At 41.3% G+C, this 23,327-nt stretch overlaps 2 protein-coding genes across 2 annotated transcripts in view; one reads left to right on the top strand and one right to left on the bottom strand.

Annotated features, from left to right (window-relative positions):
* The window catches only part of LOC128219751 (GRIP and coiled-coil domain-containing protein 2-like), a 30,044-nt gene extending 25,536 nt beyond the window's left edge, over nt 1-4,508 (bottom strand). The window contains exons 1-4 of the mRNA XM_052927709.1: nt 4,479-4,508; nt 3,345-3,390; nt 2,959-3,009; nt 1,833-1,917 (exon numbers count right to left, since the gene is read on the bottom strand). Coding sequence (XP_052783669.1) covers nt 1,833-1,917; nt 2,959-3,009; nt 3,345-3,350 — 142 coding nt within the window. The 5' untranslated portion in view covers nt 3,351-3,390; nt 4,479-4,508. The remainder of the gene's footprint in view (nt 1-1,832; nt 1,918-2,958; nt 3,010-3,344; nt 3,391-4,478) is intronic.
* Nucleotides 4,509-9,154: 4,646 nt separating this feature from the next.
* Nucleotides 9,155-15,118, top strand: LOC128219534 (tubulin beta chain-like). The gene is made up of 3 exons (XM_052927352.1): nt 9,155-9,312; nt 13,246-13,710; nt 13,954-15,118. Exons 1-3 carry the CDS (start codon nt 9,256-9,258, stop codon nt 14,767-14,769), a joined length of 1,338 nt encoding a protein of 445 aa, XP_052783312.1. The 5' UTR covers nt 9,155-9,255; the 3' UTR covers nt 14,770-15,118.
* Nucleotides 15,119-23,327: the final 8,209 nt, after the last annotated feature.

Here is a 23,327-nt window from a genome sequence, read left to right as displayed (position 1 = left end):
AAAACAGTGCCAAAAATATTATCAAGTATTGTTTATAGAGAAATATGCCGTAATAGGTCTTTGTTTCACATTAATTGAATGGACCACCATCACCTTATTATAGTTTATATAATTTATATATACAGGTGTACAGGTTACACGTATAATTTAGTGCTCTGAATAAATTCGATTTAATGTTGGTATTCTCGGATGGACATATACAAATTTTACATTGACAAAAAGCTCTACTGTCGGATACGATAAGTGGGTTACAAAAGCAAATTAATTTACTGCATAAATATTGTCTAGAAATGAAGCTTACTGTTAATATTGATAAATCAAAAGTTGTTGTTTTTAAAAATGGTGGTAGAATCGCCAGAAGTGAGAAATGGGTGTACAATAGCAGATGTATAGAAGTTGTAAATGGTTTTACGTATGTTGGTGTTTATTTTACAAGTAGATTGTCATTGTATAAAATGTCAGAATCTGTTGCCCTTAAGGCAAGACGTATACTAAATCATATCTATGTTTCTCTGCAGAATTTGTGTTAAGTGCCTTACTCGATGTACTATAAAATATTTGATACTAAAATAAGACCTATTCTATTATATGGATCAGAGCTGTGGGGACTGAAACATATGCAATGTATTGAATCTGTACATGTTACTGCTTGTAAACGATATTTAAAAGTCCCACCCAGTGCTTGCAATGATGCTATATTAGCTGATCTTGGGAGATTTCCTATATGTTTATTATGTCTGCCAAAAGATGTTTGAAATATTGGATTAGAATCCTGAATTTAAACAATGACAGATATGTTAGGAAATGCTATAATATGCTTTTGTATTATGATAACTTGGGCATTGAATAATGGGTGACACATGTTAGAAAACATTTGTATATAAATGGTTTTGGATATGTATGGAAATGCCAATCTGTTGCAAATGAAAAACTTTTCTTGCATCAATATGTTCAAAGGCTAAAAGACCAATACGTGCAAACTTGGAGAGAAAGGATATTCTCGAATAGCAAGTTATTTCATTTTGCAAATTACAAAGATAGCTTTGAAGTTGCATTATATGTACATGTTATTGATATTGTAAATGTCAGAATCTGCTATGCAAGATTTAGAAGTTCTTGTCACAATCTTATGATTGAAAAGGGGAGGCATTATGAAATAAATAGAGACTATAGATATTGTCCATATTGTGAATGTATTGTCGAGGATGAATTTCATTTCCTTCTTGTGTGCCCCCTTTATTCTAAATTACGTGTTAAATACATATCTAGCATGTATCATGAGTTTCCAACATTGCAAAGATTTTATAATTTGATGTCAAGTAGAAATGAGCTAATTATAAGAAATACTGCTATGTTTGTATACCATGCTTTTAAACTACGAAATAATTTTTTCCATGATTATTTTGTATAGGCATATATTTATGTCATTGTGCATAGTGTATTAATCATGAATTGAATGATATATCAGCATGTGAGATTGATAAAACTTCTTGCCATTTTACGCATAGTATATCAATATTACCTTCATATGTGTTAAATTATAAGAAATGATGCACATTGTTAAATATGTCTATGTACTTACACTGATATGTTTGTAAAATAGAACCAATCTATAATATCTATATTACGTTAACTTATGAATAATGAATATTGAATTGCATAATTTTCATGACCTGTCATACCTGTTGTATTGTTTTATATATATATGTATATGTAAATGATTGGGCCGGAGGCCATATATCATAATAAAATTATATATATTATAGGATTTGTTAAGGAACTAACATTTAATGATAAATTCATTTTACTTTCAATTTCAAGCATACCGGTACCTTCATTTTTCTGCTTCATTTTCTGTATGTTGACCATCTGTCTCTTGACGAACTTGAGCAGGTCATCCTTGGCCAGGTTGTCCAGCTGAAACAAACAAGGCAGTCTTTTTGCTAAAGATAGGAATTCTAATGTTGATGACTGGTTATTGTTCCTTTAAGAAACATTACAAAATATATCATATGTAAAATGAGGAGAAGATAAGGCTAAACATCTACATCAATATCATAGTCATTTTCATAATACACACATTTTCAAATTTCACTGACTGGGGCAGAAAATTGTTTCATATGACAATGTGTGCAACTTCAAGTGCTATAGGTCACAAGGGTTTGTCACAGAACACAACTTAAGCACTTTTCTTTAACATGATATAGGTCTATAGAAGAACCAAATTTATCATATTAGAATACATGACCTAATGAGTAAACTTGAAATAGTTTCAACTTGATGAGTAATGTTTAAAGGGACTGTACACCAGATTGGCACCAAAAAAAGTTTTTTTCTGTAACAAACCTCAGGACAATTATCTAATAGAATGTGTTTCGCTTTGATATCATTGTCAAAAAAGTACCAAAATGTAAAAAATTAATGGTGTCGGAGACCTGGTTCGAACCTGTGTCGCCAAATTGCAGTCCAGCGTTGTATCCATAGAGCTACGACGGCTTATTCTAATTGGGTGACATAATTAAGCTATACACCTACCTCGGTAATATCACGAGATAACACCGACTAGCCAATCATGCATAAGGAATGAATTCTACCTGGTAGACATACCCAGTAATCATTTTTAATGGAAAATACGAAATAACTGCTCAACTTAAATAAATTTTAAACTAGATGTGGTACTTCAGTTAGTAAGTGTCAATGCATTGTATACATCAATGCCAAGTTTATGTCAGTTTTCGACAATTTTCTTCTTTTTTCCGCTATTTTATCATACGGAGTACAGCCCCTTTAATGTTTTTTTTTTTTTATACCTATACCCTTGTAAGTAACCCTAACACAAGGACACCAAATTATATCAGGTCATCAGGCATGAAAATGCATCATTGTTGCCATTGGCTGAATGAAATAACAAGCTTATTTGTATAGCAGGTACATTAATGACAGAGCATTATTTCTCACCTTTGAGCCGGATCCTGCTGCAGGAGAGGGGGACTCCCCCCTTGCTTCATCCTAAAAAAAAGTAGATAGGATTGCTAAGAAAGACTTACTAATAAAGATCTATTTTTTCTCATTCATTTTCTTTATAATTAAAATGATATAAATTGAAATATCAATTGTCCCTGTGTCATTGGAAGATATATCTGAAACACTGTAGCATTAAGACCTTGTTTCAAAGTTACTTCATGTGGCTTCTGTAAGTTTTCAATATGAAAATAGCAATAATTATTCCATTGAACTTCTATGTAAGGCAAGAACACCTCATGAACTTTATTCAGCATATTCCAAGTTTTTATGATAATATACTACAAGTAAAAATAAACACTCAAACAACAAAATGGTTTTACCGCCATATTTTTTTCAGCACCAGGTCATATGCATGATCAGGGATTACTGCAAAACAAATATAAATCAATCAATTTTCACATTCAGACATTCTTGATATTTGTTAAACACACACACATACCGGTAATGAAGTGATTTTACAATTGGTCACTGTTCACCCTCGCCCTAAGCAATCCTAACCCACTTTAACCCCCAAGAAAAAAATATATTCCCTAAGTTGTATTGTTTTCCATAGAAATATAACTATGAAATATGAAGGGTCAAAAATAGCAAACAAAGTACAAATTGTTTTGACGCCATTTTCGGCCAGTTGTTCCAATAGGAATTCTGGGTCAAAATAACAAGCTAAATTACCCTTACATAATAATTAAAATCAGTTCCTTGCACAAAAAGTAAATATTAAACAAACAATCATGAGTTTAAGGTGCTCTTTCATTCCTTACTGTCAAAACATAACGGTATGTACATGAAACAGACAACGGTTTTACATATTGATGGCCTCACTTCCAAATGTGGAAGCTATAAAAAGTTTTCTGTAGCAAAGTTTTTAGTAATTAATATTGGTAAATTGATCACACATTTTTTTTTACAAAATGCCAAAGACGGCAAAATAACAATTTTTGTAGAACTTTACAATTTCTAAAGGTTCAGCATTTTTGCTTTTTTGTAAAATCAATTATTACTCGACATTTTGATCACATGATGTAACACCATTTTCTCATTGGACTATCTACTCATCATTTTGCAGTTAGTTGTGACTTGCCATAATGCTTTTAGTGATGCAAAAATTCCAAAACAGAAAAAATACTGCTGAGTGCTAAGGCAATTCGAAGTGAGGGCATTGATATGCTAATCTGTTGTCTAATTCATTTAGTAGTGTTTTTTTTTAAAAAATACAGCAAAATTAGATTGAATCAAGTATGCACGGCTCTAAGTACAAAATTGTGATATGTGTCAAGTGTCCGAAATCTGACATCCGAAATTATAGAATAATAATTATGTGGTAAATGTTCTGTCCAACCACGGTGACCTAAGATAATGCATAAATATAATGGAAATAATTATAAACTGGTAACTTATTGCAACAATGACCATCAAATCGACACATTATCAAAAATCTGTACAAAAATATTTACGTGTTTGCGGAAGTGACAATTACCCGGAAGTAGGTAGCAGACAATATTTTTGAAATGTAAACAGAAAATACCGAAAGAGGCGATCAACAGTAAAAAAAAAAAAGCTGTACAATTGTATATTTCCGATGAGAATCGCCCCATTATTTAAAACCCGAACGAAACGTCTCGTTTTAAACTATTTGTTACAATGAAAAAACACACTGAAAAACAACAAACTAGACGCATAAAATGGTTAGAAGTTTTGCGTCTATGGGCCCTTGTCGATCAAAATATATAAATGTAGTAACCAAAGCTATTTTAAAGAACTAAGAATTGGGATTATATTCAAAGACATCAATCATCCAAGGCGTCTTTAGTTAATTTCCTTTGTTATGGTAATAGTATGGTGAACATGTGACTACAAAAGAGAACAGTGCAAAAAAGGTATTACGCCTCGATACTAAGCAGCAAAGCGCAAATACTTTTTTATCCTAATATAACACAATGACCATATTTCTTAACTTGTTGTATGGGTGGAATTTGGCCGATTTCGATATATATATATATATATATATTGAAGAACTTTGTAATGTTTGTATGTACTTACAAATAGTAATGCTAAATGGACCAGCCACTGTTTATATCTATAGCTCTACCTGATTTAAATCCATAACGGCTGACATTGAAAAACATGAGAATTTCATACTGCCTTCTGATTCGGGACAAAAGGCGTTGACCTCTAGAACTGTTTTGCAATTGAAGCAAGGAAACAGAATAAGTGCTTTGGAAAAATACAACATAAGGTGTTTTTTTATAAAGAGGCTATTTTTTCTTCCGAAAAGATTTAAGTTGAAATCTCGCGCTTAAATTACCTTCGCCGCATTCGGAACTCCTCGGCCATTTTTATCGAAATGCCTTCGCCGGTGACGTTTACAACGGATTTCAATTGACAAGACGGCACTTGTCTTTTACAAACGGAAATCTCGCGCTTAAACTACCTTTGCTGGTGACAAAGGATTTCAATAGAAGACGAAACCTGTCTTTACAAACCATCAGTTGCGGTTTTCATTTTATGGGAAATGCCATAAATTTTAATATCTTTATGAGCAGGGTCACTTCGGACAGAATTACTATATAGTGTACTATACTGATAGGAAAGTACGGCGAATAGTTCGTGTTTATACATTTTACATAACCAAAACTTGCCCTATGATATTTTGATCTGAAAGAGTACAGTACTATAATGTACGATGTCAGAGAAAACGTACGAATGATTTTCGATACTGATGAAATCCATTTAGTCACGGAAATTTAGCCTAATCGAGTGTGTTTAAGCCCATCTAGATAGGTAAATGTCATTCAAATACGGTCAAAGCCTTCTTTTGAAGATAGTCACCAAATATTTTTCATATATTTTGTGTCCCATCATTTTCAATGAAGATCGTTGAATACCGGCAGAAAAAAAACAACGTGTTTGCCTTTTAAAGAAAAAGTCCTGGCACTTCAATGAAGAAACTAGTTTGGTGTTTGAGATCTGACGAATATAGATACACACTTTTTTAAAGTGTTTTTTGTTGACGATATAACTTTTAAATGGCCAACTTTCATTATGTATATAGTGTTTATCATTATTCATAACTATGAATTACTGCAACTTATCTAGATATTTAGGCATTTCGAGATTTCCTGACATTGTTAAACTGCACCTATTCATAATTTCATTTGGATTTCATGCTGGATCCTTCATAGGAGTGACCCCTTTGATAAATCTGAAGATTTCTTATTTTATTTTAGGCTAAATGCCACTAAAATGATTACGGGTCATATGACACCAAATCAGAAGTCCATTTCCATCAAACCACTGTGCATTTGAAGCGTCGCGTAGTATTATCATCATTATTAAACTGAAGTTTTTAATTAACATATTGAATACTGGTAACACCTGTTTGTTTGAAACCCGGAAAACAAGAATAAGCATGTTTCAGAAATCAGAGCGCCAATTATGACACCGAATGGCTTAATATTTATTGAAAATCCATTAAATTTCACAAAGGATCCGAAACTTGACTGAATTATCCAACACCTATTTACTGAGCGAGTATAAATATAATATACCGGCTAAATCATAGTGATAAGGCAAATCAATGTTAAACTGAACATTTAAGCATCATATTTATTTTCCAAATGAGCCGTGTGTTTTTGTTGAAATATTTGTTGATATAATACCATGCCATGTTAGGGTGTCAACAGTCCAGCAATATTCGTGCAAAAATCTAATACTATGATGTGTTAGGGCGTCATGAGTGGAAAACATTAGGAAATAAATCAACCTGCTATACAGTACTGTTGGTTCTGCGTACCACGTTCTTGTGTTCGATATACACATACGTTTGAAAAAGTCACCCAATCCAGTTGCCACCCCGCCCTTATATTGCTCCCCTCCATAGTTGGCTCACATATACATTGTTTCAGATGTGAAGGGTGCACACAGTATACGGCTTGCACACCCAATGGTTAACAAATCACGTTCCCGGAACCGTGAGGTAGGCCGGTCAAAATATCTCAGGCCGAAGATGTCCACATAGTAAACAGTAAATAGTACGTTGAAACGTAATTGTGTTTTTTTTTCTTCAGATTCTAAGATTACTTAATAACTTCTGCTCATTTATTAGTCCGTACCAACTCATGAGGCATATGTGCTGCGAACTGATAATATTCTGAGTTAATAATGGAATAGCGCATTAAACAATGTAAGTGAAGTTAGCGGCCTAGCGGCGTGAAGTTAGCGGCCTAGTGGCCTAGCGGCGTGAAGTAAGCGGCCTTGCGGCCTAGCTGCCTAGCGGCGTGAAGTTGGCGGCCTAGCGGCCTGGCGGCATAGCGGCCTGGCGGCCTAATTATTTTTTTCTATTTCCAAGCAATTGTTAATGCGTTCTTTTTTAAAACAATGATAAATCAAAGTTTTTTATTCATATAGTTACATAGCGGCCTTAAATTGTTATCTATTCAGAATATTTTTCTTTACCTTTTATTCTTAAACAATTTTAAATTAACTGTTTTATGCACAAATTATCACTCTGAAGCGTTTTTCAACTTTTTTCCAAAAAGTCGATCAAGCACTTCAGCGACCTAGCGGCCTAGCGGCCTAGCGGCGTGAAGTTAGCGGCCTGGCGGCCTAGCGACCTAAATTGAATCCTATTTCAAAGCATGTATACATGCATTTTATTCTAAAACAATGACATTTGAACTGTTTTTATTCACACATTAACACATTGAAGCGATTATCAACATTTTTTTCAAAAACGTCGATAAAGCAGTCAGCTAATTCAAAGCATTAAACATGGCTGTTCTTCTAAAACAATGATGTATTTAGTATACTGTTTTTATGCACAAATTATCACTCTGAAGCGTTTTTCATGTTTTTTTTCCAAAAAAGTCGATCGAGCACTTCAGCGGCGTAGCGGCCTAGCGGCGTGAAGTTAGCGGCCTGGCGCTCTAGCGGCCTAAAATGGTTTCCTATTTCAAAGCATGTATACATGCATTTTCATCTAAAACAATGACATATTAATATTAACATGCTTTATCGACGTTTTTTTTAAAAAAAAAGTTGATAATCGCTTCAATGTGTTAATGTGTGAATAAAAACAGTTCAAATGTCATTGTTTTAGAATAAAATGCATGTATACATGCTTTGAAATAGGATTCAATTTAGGCCGCTAGGCCGCAAGGCCGCTAACTTCACGCCGCTAGGTCGCTGAAGTGCTTGATCGACATTTTTGAAAAAAGTTGAAAACGCTTCAGAGTGATAATTTGTGCATAAAACAGTTAATTTAAAATTGTTTTAGAATAAAAGGTAAAGAAAAACATTCTGAATAGATAACAATTTAAGGCCGCTATGTAACTATATAAATAAAAAAAACTTTGATTTATCATTGTTTTAAAAAACGCATTAACAATTGTTTGGAAATAGAAAAAAATAATTAGGCCGCCAGGCCGCTAGGCCGCCAGGCCGCTAACTTTACGCCGCTAGGCCGCTAACATCACGCCGCTAGGCCGCTAACTTCACGTACATCATTAAACAAGCAGTACAGGATTTATTAAAATTAAAAAAAGTGTATGCATGTTGACAAGTTTACATGTGAATTAATGTTATGTTTTGTCTGACAATTTTAATTCCATAATACATTTTTTTTCAACTATTTTAAACAATATGGGATCTTTTGGATAATATTGAATATTGTTTAAACACGGTACAAGTTTACATAATATCAATTCCCTGTTTTCGCGAAATTAAAATATCTAGTTCTTTTCCCACTTGTAATGAAATCCAAAAAGGCCATTAAAATGTAAACACGGGTATATATTAATAAGTTGCCACTTGAACCTTGCTATTCAAATCAGAAAAGGATTGATGTCAGTTATTACGAAATATTATCTTCTTTTTCAAACAAACTATCGCTATTTTCATAGCCAGCGCACTTTACCTACTTATTCATAAAATTGCCTCTAATATGATACCAACCAAACATGTCCGTTTGTTTACACGTTTCTAAGGCTTAAACCGAAGTGTCTTGATCAACCAATCAATGCCCCTTCTATCGGACCGCACATTCAAATTTGAAATGAGCTGGTTACCGTTCATTCCTTGGCCCAATATCGAATATCGCTAAAGCAGAGTACCAACCTGTTCATCAATAATTCGCGGATATATAAACCCCGGTCACTCCCAGGGTGTCTTACGCGACAAGGAAAGGATCGACGTTATTTTCTGTGAACGCAGATATACACAAACACTCTCAACATGCGTGAAATCGTGCACATGCAGGCTGGCCAGTGCGGCAACCAGATCGGTGCCAAAGTGAGTACAACCTTTCATTTATCTGTAATTAACTATATGTACCATATTGAAATTAAAACAAGCAAATGAGTTTTCTGTGTGCGTTTAACAAGTGTTAATGAATCTGACCGATCATTGTATATATACAAACCGTTCACATTATTTGATACAAATCACAAATTAACTTATTTTAGTTTATTGTATTATATATGTTGTTGTCTTCTCGATGAATATTGCTATTTTGATGTTATACGTCCATAACAAGGTAAATACATTTTGTCAATCCGATTTTCCTGAAGTCAATAAAGACTTTTATAGGTCATATGTTTTTTAATTGTGTTATCTTACACTAATCGCTTGTTCATAGATTAATACAATATTTTCATAGCATAGAGACGATATTATCCATGATATCTATCCATCCGCGTAAACGATTTGCTCCATCAGTCATATATCTTCCATACCCATCTCAATTTGAGTTTGATAGCACGGACCTAGTTTAATAGACTAGTTAGTATATTGACCGGTAGTCTAATTGACATGATTCTTTCTGTTTGATCTGCAAAACTAAATTAAAAAGAAGCTTTTTTTGCCTTGACCGAGTGCGAGTTTAAATAAACTTACACACCCTCAAAGCTTAAACTGCTATTTGAGCCATCAACGGGTTAACAAAGACATGAAAAGTTTGGTTTTAGATATTCAGGTGTTTGAAATTTTGAATAGATTTTAGCCTTGGATTGATGCCCTGCAGTTTTAAGTTGCATTCAGCCAACTATTGGTTTAGTGTATTCTAGCAGTGACCCGAGTAAACTAATTAAGTGTAAGGGATTTCTGTTCCTATTATTGACATTAGTTTATACTGGTACCACATTACCTGTAACCAAAACGTTTTCACCACGCGGCCATAAATCTTATTATATGATATAATTTTTAAGGACATTAAACAGTCGAGCGACTTAATCCAAGTACAAAGTTTCGATATTGAATTGGGTCTGATAATCGATCTACAGATAGGCATAAAAAAACATAACTTGTATCAAAATGAATGTAACAACAGCAACACCTAGAATAAGACGGGGTAAGGGCACCGGTATACTCGCCCTGGGTAATACCCGTACAACCTGATAAAATCAGAACCCGCGTAAGGGCTCAGAGAGGTTGTGGTCGATTAAGTAGGTTGTAAAATATCTAAGGGGTTTTTGTCATGCTTCATGTAAAAAAGGGTCGATTATAGTCAGTTTTAAATACGATAACTTAAAGCATGTGATTTTCGTAACTTAATGTTGGACTTTCTAAATGATATTTGCAAAATTCGAATTTACTACAATAAATTTTATGCAACGGATTGTTAAACTGAATTAAACTAATTCAAACTGAATAAAAATACCTAAAACTCCTTCAGCTCAGGTATTTTTAACAATGACATAAATCTTTATTAAATATATTAAAACTAGACAAAGCAATAACTTTCACTTTAACCAATGCAAATCATGGTAAAATGATAGGACAGTCAAGTGTTGCCTTTATCCGCGTCGTTTTTTTATTGATCATACTCTTCAAAAAGGCATCAAATAAGATGAGAGGATTCCAATTTATCTGACAATATTGAGCCCCAAATCCTCTTACAAACAAAAATCAGAAAATTCAATAAGTCAATGGATTTGGGTGAAAACGGGACAAAAGATATCCGCGAAAATCTGACCAGAAACGTTTGGACACGTTCCAGAGCATGTTTGAACACGTTTCTTCGATCACGGCTCTGATTGATTTATGATCGTGTTTCGGTCGAACTCCCATCACTTTCTTCAAAGATACTCTATAACCATTGCTTTGGTGAAAATAAAAGTTTAGAATATATTTCCAGTATTTTTTCCGCCGAAACAACATGCATTCAATACATCGGCTGTTAAGCTGCCACATATTATTTTTTGTTGTAAAATAACGGAATGAACGTACCGATCATGAATTAAAACAACAACAATGAAGCGAACAAAGCCAAAAAATAAATGTTATGCGGTCATGCTCACTGAAAGTTCGCTAACTCATATGTGAGCAATTTCAATTTTATCTTTATTTGCAAATCATGCTTGAACAAGTGCGTACAATCATACAAGGATTTGTTGTTAGGTGTTACTGTCCGATATTTATTGAAAATATTTGCCTTTGATAGCCTCCTGCGAGGAATCAATACACAAGAGACACTTTTATTGGTTTTCTTGGTACCTATCAATCTTCGATCATCAATTAACTGGCATAGGTAATCTTCAAAATGACTTTGTACGAACTTGATCTGTCCAATTGAGATCACACCATCTTTAGAAATCACTCCTTAGGAATTTTTAATGACATTTCATACACTGTAATAAGTACACATACTATTGAAATTTATTTTGAAGGACTTCAAGGTATAAAAATTGAATAAAGAAATCGTACCACAGTACCGTAATTACTTAATTGGATAATTTAAAGAAAAAAGATCTTCTTCAATTATTTGAACTTTATCCAAAATTACTAGTCCCAATTAACGACACGTAAAATATGTTGAGTTTAATAGTTTAAAATATTTTATAAAAATATAGGTAACGAAAATAATTCAAATAATTGTTCTCAAGGTTTTAGTGACAAGTGAACGTTTTATTCGTTTTATAATGTTTGCATTTGTGACATTGGCAATGTACTCGTGGATATGTATATTATTAGTGATATGAGCTGCATATTTGGTGCACATTGATGAGACGTAAATAAACAATAAAATATTTTATAAATAATAAAAAAAGATTTTTTTGTAGAGCTAAGGTGACAATATATTGATTTCTAGATATTCATCGTATAATTTTTATAGTCCTTATGCAATAAGGAAGAGCATGGACACATATGCAACTGTAAAACAGTCATCTAAGAATAATAATAAAATGTCACCCCCATCCCATTTTAAAAAATGGATGAACATCTAGCAATTAATTTATATTGGCCGTAATGCCAAAAACACAAGAGATTCATCTAATTAGATTTTCAATAATTGATTAAGAAATCCAATTATATGATCCATTAATTTTGCATCTCGTATATCGTTATTCCAAATCAATGATCAATAAAGGTAAGAACACACGATATCTCCCTCGTTCGATGGTCGATGACTTTTCTATTAATAAAGAATAATGAACAGTCCTATCATTGAATAGCGTTCGTTGGGTATCTAATTCATGATCAGGTAAACACAGATGAAGTGATTGTTAAACAGAATTTGATAAGCTCGATCAAATTTAATAAAAGATACGAATACAGTAGGTTGAGCATCATTAAATAAAAATCACGAAACATGTTAGAACACAATCAACCTTTGCTCAAATTGCGAAGTTATGCCAACAAAATCGACTTGCTAAAGAATTCTTTGAGTATAATAGGGTCATCGATATTCGAATTCTTTTCAAAGGCAGATAAATGACAGCTGGGTTGATAAATCATTTGCTGATCAGACATCAAATATTGGCCATGAAAAATGGTTAGTTTTTTTCTCGTGGAAGAAGTACTCTTTCATAAAATATCAAGTACAGGACTATTCACCGGACTTACGCCATTTATTTCGCGAGAGTGACACAGAAAAAAGCAGCTTCTGAAACACTCGTTGCTAGGCGCTCATCGATCGAAGCCTTTTTGTAATACAAGCTTGTACATTTCCCACCATAGATGTAACAATAATAAACCACAAGAATACTGGAAATAAATAGGTCACCCTATGACTCATTCTACTATATAAATAGTTTATGTAGAAGTGTTAAATAACATCCGGCGATTTTATTTCATCGTCATGGCGTCGACGGTCGATGTCGGCTCTCGGTGTTTTATTTATCGTAACTTCGATAAACGTCAACCGGCCCGTGATACTCTTATTTTATGTCCATTCATTTATTTACAATGACACATGCTTAAAGTTCGTTCATTTTTTCTCTTCAGTTCTGGGAGGTGATCTCCGACGAGCACGGCATTGACCCCACCGGCACCTACCACGGTGACTCTGACCTCCAGCTCGAGAGAATCAACGTCTACTACAATGAGGCCACCGGCGGCAAATACGTGCCCCGCGCCGTCCTTGTGGATCTCGAGCCCGGAACCATGGACTCCGTGCGCTCTGGACCTTTCGGCCAGATCTTCCGTCCCGACAACTTCGTGTTCGGACAGAGCGGCGCCGGAAACAACTGGGCCAAGGGTCACTACACAGAGGGCGCTGAGCTCGTCGACTCCGTCCTTGACGTTGTCCGCAAGGAGGCTGAGAGCTGCGACTGCCTTCAGGGATTCCAGCTGACACACTCCCTCGGTGGCGGCACCGGGTCCGGCATGGGAACCCTCCTCATCTCCAAAATCCGTGAGGAATACCCAGACAGAATCATGAATACCTTCTCCGTCGTGCCATCACCAAAGGTGCGTACTAGTATACTGACTGATGTACATATACAATGGCATCTAAAAATGAACTAAAATGATTTGTGCGTTTTGTACTTAAACATATTTTTTTCAATTTTGTTCGTGTCTCGTTTACACAGCCTTTATAAAGATGTAAGACATGCATTTAAAATAAGTTATATGATATGGTGTGCATGTACATTAAACATTTACGCACTTATCGTACATATCTCACGGCCCGTTCTTGTTCTTTCATTGCAGGTATCCGACACCGTCGTTGAGCCCTACAACGCCACCCTGTCCGTCCATCAGCTGGTCGAGAACACCGATGAGACCTACTGCATCGACAACGAGGCCCTCTACGACATCTGCTTCAGGACCCTGAAACTGACCACCCCAACATACGGTGACCTCAACCATCTCGTCTCCGCCACCATGTCCGGTGTCACCACCTGCCTCCGATTCCCCGGCCAGCTGAACGCCGATCTGCGTAAACTGGCTGTCAACATGGTTCCCTTCCCACGTCTCCACTTCTTCATGCCCGGGTTCGCTCCTCTCACATCCCGTGGCAGCCAGCAATACAGGGCTCTCACCGTCCCCGAGCTCACCCAGCAGATGTTCGACGCGAAGAACATGATGGCCGCCTGTGACCCACGTCACGGCAGGTACCTTACCGTCGCCGCCATGTTCCGTGGACGTATGTCCATGAAGGAGGTCGACGAGCAGATGTTGAACGTCCAGAACAAGAACAGCAGCTACTTCGTTGAATGGATCCCCAACAACGTGAAGACCGCTGTCTGTGACATCCCACCCCGTGGCCTGAAGATGTCCGGCACCTTCATCGGCAACAGCACCGCTATCCAGGAGCTGTTCAAGCGTGTCTCCGAGCAGTTCACCGCCATGTTCAGGCGTAAGGCTTTCCTTCATTGGTACACTGGCGAGGGCATGGACGAGATGGAATTCACCGAGGCTGAGTCGAACATGAACGACCTGGTGTCCGAGTACCAGCAGTACCAGGATGCCACCGCCGAGGAGGAGGGAGAATTCGACGAGGAGGAGGGTGAAGAAGAGGCTTAAACCGTCAGTCCACCCATGAACTGTTAAAAACCGGTTTTACCATCAATTACCAGCATTTAAATAACAATACATTGAAACAGTGTAAATTCAACCGACCTCAATCAAACTTGTTGGTATTTAAAACAACCGTAATATATAATAGTGTAATTCAAATAAAAAATGCAACTTTACAAACCAGCAAACACCTGCCAGTATATGAAGTAATCACAGACATTATCTTTTCGTTTTAGAAATAGAAACAATTGCGATTAAATCACCTTGGTAATTTTGGCAGTATTGTTATGTCCTTGTCTTGTTTGTTATCAAAGTATTGGCCAGTCTGTGATCAGTAAAATTATAAAAAAAGAAATTGTGTTGCTTATAAATGCCAGTCTCCCGTGTAATAGATTCCTTATCCCAAGTTCTTTTTGAACGATTTGTAAACCGAACCTACAGACTTAGTAAGTCAATGCAGATATATTTCAACTCTAAACAAACCAGCTATTTAACCCTTAATGTTCTGTGCGGGAATGTAGTATTGCCTTCTGTTGATCGTCCGTCCGCAACAGTTTCATGTCCCATACCTACACCATGATCACCATAGACCGATTTGTGCACCCATGCCTTCAGTAAATGACATATCAACGAAACAATGGTCAAAATGTATCTCTACATGAATACCCATTTAGGCGATGTGTAGAGGCTCTGTAAACCCTCGCCGGGTAAAGTTCACATGTTCTACCCATAAAGGCGATGTGTAGAGGATCTGTAAAACCTCGCCGGGTAAAGTTCTCATGTTCTACCCATAAAGGCGATGTGTAGAGGATCTGTAAAACCTCGCAGGGTAAAGTTCACATGTTCTACCCATAAAGGCGATGTGTAGAGGCGCTGTAAAACCTCGCCTGGTGAAGGTCACCTGTTCTTCCCATTAAGGCGATGTGTAGAGGATCTGTAAAACCTCGCCGGGTAAAGTTCACATGTTCTACCCATAAAGGCGATGTATAGAGGCTCTGTAAAACCTCGCAGGGCAAAGTTCACATGTTCTACCCATAAAGGCGATGTGTAGAGGCGCTGTAAAACCTCGCCGGGTAAAGTTCTCATGTTCTACCCATAAAGGCGATGTGTAGAGGATCTGTAAAACCTCGCCGGGTAAAGTTCACATGTTCTACCCATAAAGGCGATGTGTAGAGGCGCTGTAAAACCTCGCCGGGTGAAGTTCACATGTTCTACCCATAAAGGCGATGTGTATAGCTCCTTTTCGAACCTTGTCGGTTGAAGGTCACATGTTCTACCCATAAAGGCGATGACTATAGCTCCATTTCGAACCTTGACGGATGAAACTCACATGTTCTACCCATTAAGGCGATGTGCCGTGCTCCCATTCGAACCCCTTTAGGTCAAGGTCACATGTTGTCTTGAAAAAGGCGCTATGCAGTGGTGGTCAGGGTCGCATGTTGTATCCATAAAAACGACGTGCAGTGCTCATGCTCGATTATGTTTCATCCATTGAAGGAAGTACATTGCTCTTGTTGGAACAGTGTCGAGTTAGGTCAATGTCACAATAAATGTCGTGGTTTCCAAGGCAGGAACTTCATGTCTGCTCCTTTATCTAGGTACACGCCCATTTAAGTTAATCATCACAACGACATGCGTAACTCATGATGGGACTTCGTCAGGTCAAGATCACAGTACTAGGTCGAGGCATAGGGCCTTGCTTTTCGTGTCTGCTTAATATGCCAAATTACCATTTTAAGTATTTCCAATGACCTTAAACATAGAAGACATATGATCAATATGTAGCTCTTTTTGCAATCCTTGTGCATAGGTTGCAATATCAGCAGCCAAATTAATTATATACATTATAGAAAGGTACCCACTACCTACTTTACCCTTGCCCAATAAAACATGAACTGTTCAAGATATAAAACAAAATTAACAAAATAATAACCCTGACACCTATTCCATACTCCCACTTTACTGATATGCTGCCTGGCTGTTACTCCCACCCGGCCAATACTACCACCTGGCCCGTACTGACACCTAACCAAAACCGCCACCTGGCCCGTACTGCCACGTGACCAAGAAAGTAACCTGGCCCGTACAGCCACCTGACCGATACTACAACCTGACCCGTACCGCCACCTGAGAAATTATGACACTTTAACCGTACTGCCACCTGACCAATATTGATACCTGGCCCGCACTGCCACCTGAGCAATATTGCCACCTGGCCCGTACTGCCACTTGAGCAATTTTGACACCTGAACCGTACTGCCACCTGACCAATATTGATACCTGGCCCGTACTGCCACCTGACCAATATTGCCACCTGGCCCGTACTGCCACCTGACCAATATAGCCACCTGGTCGATACTGCCACCTGGCCCATACTGCCACCTGACCAATATAGCGACCTGGCCCGTACTAACACCTGACCAATATTGTCACCTGGCCAGTACTGCCACCAGACCAATACTGCCACTTAACCAATATTGTCACCTGGCCCGAACTGCCACCTAACCAATATTGCCACATGGCCCGAATTGCCATCTGACCAATATTGTCACCTGGCAAGTACTGCTACCTGACCGATACTGCCACCTGGCCCGTACTATCACCTGACCAATATTATCACCTGGCCCATACTGCCACCTGACGAATATTGTCACCTGGCAAGTATTGCCACCTAACCGATACTGCCATCTGACCCGTACTGCCACCTGACCATTATTGTAACATGGCCAGTGCTGCCACCTGACCGATACTGCAAAATGGCCCGTACTGCCTCATGGCCCGGACTGCCACCTGACCAATATTGACACCTGAACAGAACTGCCACCTGACAAATATTGACACCTGAAAGTTACTACCACCTGACCAATATTGGCATATAGCCCGTTCTGCTACCTGACCAATATTGCCACCTGACCCGTACTGCCACCAGACCAATATTAACACCTGGCCCGTACTGCCACCCGACCGACACCAACGTCTGACCCGTACTGCCACCTAACCAACATTGCCACCTGGGCCGTACTGTCACCTGACCAATATTGCCACATGGTCCATACAGCCACCAGACCAATATTGTCATCTGGCCCGTACTATCACCTGAAAAATATTGTCACCTGGCCACCTGACCTATATTGCCACCTGTCCCGTAATATCACCTGGCCAATTCAGCCACCTGACCTGACCTGGAGACCAATATTACCACCAGGCCCGTACTGCCACTTGACCAATATTGCAACATGGACCGTACTGCCACCTGTCCAATATAGCCACCTTGCCCGTACTGCCACCTGACCCATACTACCACATGTCTTGTACTGCCACCTGACCAATATTGCCACCTGGCCCGTACTGCCACCTGACCAATATTGCCACCTTGCCCGTACTGCCACCTGACCCATACTACCACCTGGTCCGTACTGCCACCTGACCAATATTGCCACCTGGCCCGTACTGCCACCTGACCCATACTACCACCTGGTCCGTACTGCCACCTGACCAATATTGCCACCAGGCCCGTACTGCCACCTGACCAAAATTGCCACCAGGCCAGTACTGCCACCTGACCCATACTACCTCCTGTCTTGAACTGCCACCTGACCAATATTGCCACCTGGCCCGTACTGCCACCTGACCAATATTGCCACCTGGTCCGTACTGCCACCTGACCAATATTGCCACCTGGCCCGTACTGCCACCTGACCAATATAGCCACCTGGTCCGTACTGCTATCTGACCAATATTGCCACCTGGCCCGTACTGCCACCTGACCAATATTGCCACCTGGCCCGTACTGCCACCTGACCCATACTACCACCTGGTCCGTACTGCCACCTGACCAATATTGCCACCAGGCCCGTACTGCCACCTGACCAAAATTGCCACCAGGCCAGTACTGCCACCTGACCCATACTACCTCCTGTCTTGAACTGCCACCTGACCAATATTGCCACCTGGCCCGTACTGCCACCTGACCAATATTGCCACCTGGTCCGTACTGCTATCTGACCAATATTGCAACCTGGCCCGTACAGCCACCTGACCAATATTGCCACTTGGTCCGTACTGCCACCTAACCAATATTGCCACCTCGCCCGTACTGCAACCTGACCAATATTGTCACCCGGCCCGTACTGCCACCTGACCAATATTGTCACATGGCCCGTACCGCCACCTGACCCGTACTGCCACCTGACCCGTACTGCCACCTGGCCCGTACTGCCACCTGACCCATACTACCACAAGGCCCGTACTGCTACTTGACCAATATTGCCACCTGGCCCGCACTGCCACCTGACCAATATTGCCACCTGGCCCGTACTGCCACCTGACCAATATTGCCACTTGGTCCGTACTGCCACCTAACCAATATTGCCACCTGGCCCGTACTGCAACCTGACCAATATTGCCACCTGGCCCGTACTGCAACCTGACCAATATTGCCACCTGGCCCGTACTGCCACCTGACCAATATTGCCACCTGGCCCGTACAGCCACCTGACCAATATTGCCACTTGGTCCGTACTGCCACCTAACCAATATTGCCACCTCGCCCGTACTGCAACCTGACCAATATTGTCACCCGGCCCGTACTGCCACCTGACCAATATTGCCACATGGCCCGTACCGCCACCTGACCCGTACTGCCACCTGGCCCGTACTGCCACCTGACCCATACTACCACAAGGCCCGTACTGCTACTTGACCAATATCGCCACCTGGCCCGCACTGCCACCTGACCAATATTGCCACCTGGCCCGTACTGCCACCTGACCAATATTGCCACTTGGTCCGTACTGCCACCTGACCAATATTGTCACTTGGTCCGTACTGCAACCTGACCAATATTGCCACCTGGCCCGTACTGCAACCTGACCAATATTGCCACCTGGCCCGTACTGCAACCTGACCAATATTGCCACCTGGCCCGTACTGCAACCTGACCAATAAAGTAACCTGGCCCGTACTGCCACCTGACCGATACTACCACCTGACCCGTACCGCCACCTGAGAAATTTTGACACTTGAACCGTACTGCCACCTGACCAATATTAACACCTGGCCCGTACTGCCACCTGAGCAATATTGCCACCTGGCCCGTACTGCCACCTGAGCAATTTTGACACCTGAACCGTACTGCCACCTGACCAATATTGATACCTGGCCCGCACTGCCACCTGACCAATATTGCCACCTGGCCCGTACTGCCACCTGACCAATATTGCCGCATGGCCCGTACTGCCACCTGACCAATATAGCGACCTGGCCCGTACTAACACCTGACCAATATTGTCACCTGGCCAGTACTGCCACCAGACCAATACTGCCACTTAACCAATATTGTCACCTGGCCCGAACTGCCACCCGACCAATTTTGCCACATGGCCCGAACTGCCACCCGACCAATTTTGCCACATGGCCCGTACTGCCACCTGACCAACATTTCCACATGGCCCGTATTGCCACCTGGCCAATATTGTCACCTGGCAAGTACTGCTACCTGACCGATACTGCCACCTGGCCCGTACTATCACCTGACCAATATTATCACCTGGCCCATACTGCCACCTGACGAATATTGTCACCTGGCAAGTATTGCCACCTAACCGATACTGCCATCTGACCCGTACTGCCACCTGACCATTATTGTAACATGGCCAGTGCTGCCACCTGAACGATACTGCAAAATGGCCCGTACTTCCTCATGGCCCGGACTGCCACCTGACCAATATTGACACCTGAAAAGTACTACCACCTGACCAATATTGGCATATAGCCCGTTCTGCTACCTGACCAATATTGCCACCTGACCCGTACTGCCACCTGACCAATATTAACACCTGGCCCGTACTGCCACCCGACCGACACCAACGTCTGACCCGTACTGCCACCTAACCAACATTGCCACCTGGCCCGTACTGTCACCTGACCAATATTGCCACATGGTCCATACAGCCACCAGACCAATATTGTCATCTGGCCCGTACTATCACCTGACCAATATTGGTACCTGGCCACCTGACCTATATTGCCACCTGGCCCGTAATATCACCTGACCAATTGAGCCACCTGACATGACCTGGAGACCAAAATTACCACCAGGCCAGTACTGCCACTTGACCATTATTGCCACATGGACCGTACTGCAACCTGACCCATACTACCACCTGGTCCGTTCTGCCACCTGACCAATATTGCCACCAGGCCCGTACTGCCACCTGACCAAAATTGCCACCCAGGCCAGTACTGCCACCTGACCCATACTACCTCCTGTCTTGAACTGCCACCTGACCAATATTGCCACCTGGCCCGTACTGCCACCTGACCAATATTGCCACCTGGTCCGTACTGCTATCTGACCAATATTGCCACCTGGCCCGTACTGCCACCTGACCAATATTGCCACCTGGCCCGTACTGCCACCTGACCAATATTGCCACCTGGCCCGTACTGCCACCTGACCAATAAAGTAACCTGGCCCGTACTGCCACCTGACCGATACTACCACCTGACCCGTACCGCCACCTTAGAACTTTTGACACTTGAACCGTACTGCCACCTGTCCAATATTGATACCTGGCCCGCACTGCCACCTGACCAATATTGCCACCTGGCCCGTACTGCCACTTGAGCAATTTTGACACCTGAACCGTACTGCCACCTGACCAATATTGATACCTGGCCCGTACTGCCACCTGACCAATATAGCCACCTGGTCGATACTGCCACCTGGCCCGTACTGCCACCTGACCAATATTGCCACATGGCCCGTACTGCCACCTAACCAATATTGCCACCTGGCCCGTACTGCCACCTGACCAATATTGCCACCTGGCCCGTACTGCCACCTGACCAATATTGCCACATGGCCCGTACTGCCACCTGACCAATATTGATACCTGGCCCGTACTGCCACCTGACCAATATAGCCACCTGGTCGATACTGCCACCTGGCCCATACTGCCACCTGACCAATATAGCGACCTGGCCCGTACTAACACCTGACCAATATTGTCACCTGGCCAGTACTGCCACCAGACCAATACTGCCAATTGACAGATATTGTCACCTGGCCCGTACTGCCACTTAACCAATATTGCCACATGGCCCGAACTGCCACCCGACCAATTTTGCCACATGGCCCGTACTGCCACCTGACCAACATTTCCACATTGCCCGTATTGCCATCTGACCAATATTGTCACCTGGCAAGTACTACTACCTAACCGATACTGCCACCTGGCCCGGACTATCACCTGAACAATATTATCACCTGGCCCATACTTGTAACAAGGCCAGTGCTGCCACCTGACCGATACTGCAAAATGGCCCGTACTTCCTCATGGCCCGGACTGCCACCTGACCAATATTGACACCTGAACAGAACTGCCACCTGACAAATATTGACACCTGAAAAGTACTACCACCTGACCAATATTGGCATATAGCCCGTTCTGCTACCTGACCAATATTGCCACCTGACCCGTACTGCCACCTGACCAATATTAACACCTGGCCCGTACTGCCACCCGACCGACACCAACGTCTGACCCGTACTGCCACCTCACCAACATTGCCACCTGGCCCGTACTGTCACCTGACCAATATTGCCACATGGTCCATACAGCCACCAGACCAATATTGTCATCTGGCCCGTACTATCACCTGACCAATATTGTCACCTGGCCACCTGACCTATATTGCCACCTGGCCCGTAATATCACCTGACCAATTCAGCCACCTGACCTGACCTGGAGACCAATATTACCACCAGGCCCGTACTGCCACTTGACCAATATTGCCACATGGACCGTACTGCCACCTGACCAATATTTCCATCTGGTCCGTACTGCCACCTGACCAATATAGCCACCTTGCCCGTACTGCCACCTGACCCATACTACCACATGTCTTGTACTGCCACCTGACCAATATTTCCACCTGGCCCGTACTGCCACCTGACCAATATAGCCACCTTGCCCGTACTGCCACCTGACCCATACTACCACATGTCTTGTACTGCCACCTGACCAATATTGCCACCTGGCCCGTACTGCCACCTGACCAATATTGCCACCTGGTCCGTACTGCCACCTGACCAATATTGCCACCAGGCCCGTACTGCCACCTGACCAAAATTGCCACCAGGCCAGTACTGCCACCTGACCCATACTACCTCCTGTCTTGAACTGCCACCTGACCAATATTGCCACCTGGCCCGTACCGCCACCTGACCCGTACTATCACCTGACCAATATTGCCACCTGTTCCGTACTGCCACCTGACCGATACTCCCACCTGGCCCGTTCTGGCACCTGGCCCGTTCTGTCACCTGTCCAATATTACAACCTGGCCCGTATTGTCACCTGACCGTTACTGCCACCTGACCGTACTGTCACCAGATCGATACTGCCACCTGGCCCGTACTGCCACCTGATCCGTAATGCAACCTGACCGATACTGCATTCTGACGGATATTGCCACCAGCTGATACTGAGACCTGATTATTTCTGCCACTTGGCCAATACTGCTACCTGACCGATACTGCCCCCTGGCCGATACTGCAA

The sequence above is a fragment of the Mya arenaria genome, chromosome 15 (assembly GCF_026914265.1).
Source record: "Mya arenaria isolate MELC-2E11 chromosome 15, ASM2691426v1".
In the NCBI taxonomy this organism is placed as follows: domain Eukaryota; kingdom Metazoa; phylum Mollusca; class Bivalvia; order Myida; family Myidae; genus Mya; species Mya arenaria.
The sequence above is the reverse complement of the archived record's forward strand: the minus strand, read 5'-3'. Positions and strand labels throughout refer to the sequence as shown.

What these genes read in the sequence shown, in the direction of transcription:
- LOC128219534 (XM_052927352.1), top strand. Translation starts at nt 9,256, where the DNA reads ATGCGTGAAATCGTGCACATGCAGGCTGGCCAGTGCGGCAACCAGATC. An exon ending in GCAACCAGATCGGTGCCAAA is followed by an intron (nt 9,313 to 13,245) that starts GTGAGTACAACC and finishes TTTTCTCTTCAG; the next exon opens with TTCTGGGAGGTGATCTCCGA. An exon ending in CCGTCGTGCCATCACCAAAG is followed by an intron (nt 13,711 to 13,953) that starts GTGCGTACTAGT and finishes CTTTCATTGCAG; the next exon opens with GTATCCGACACCGTCGTTGA.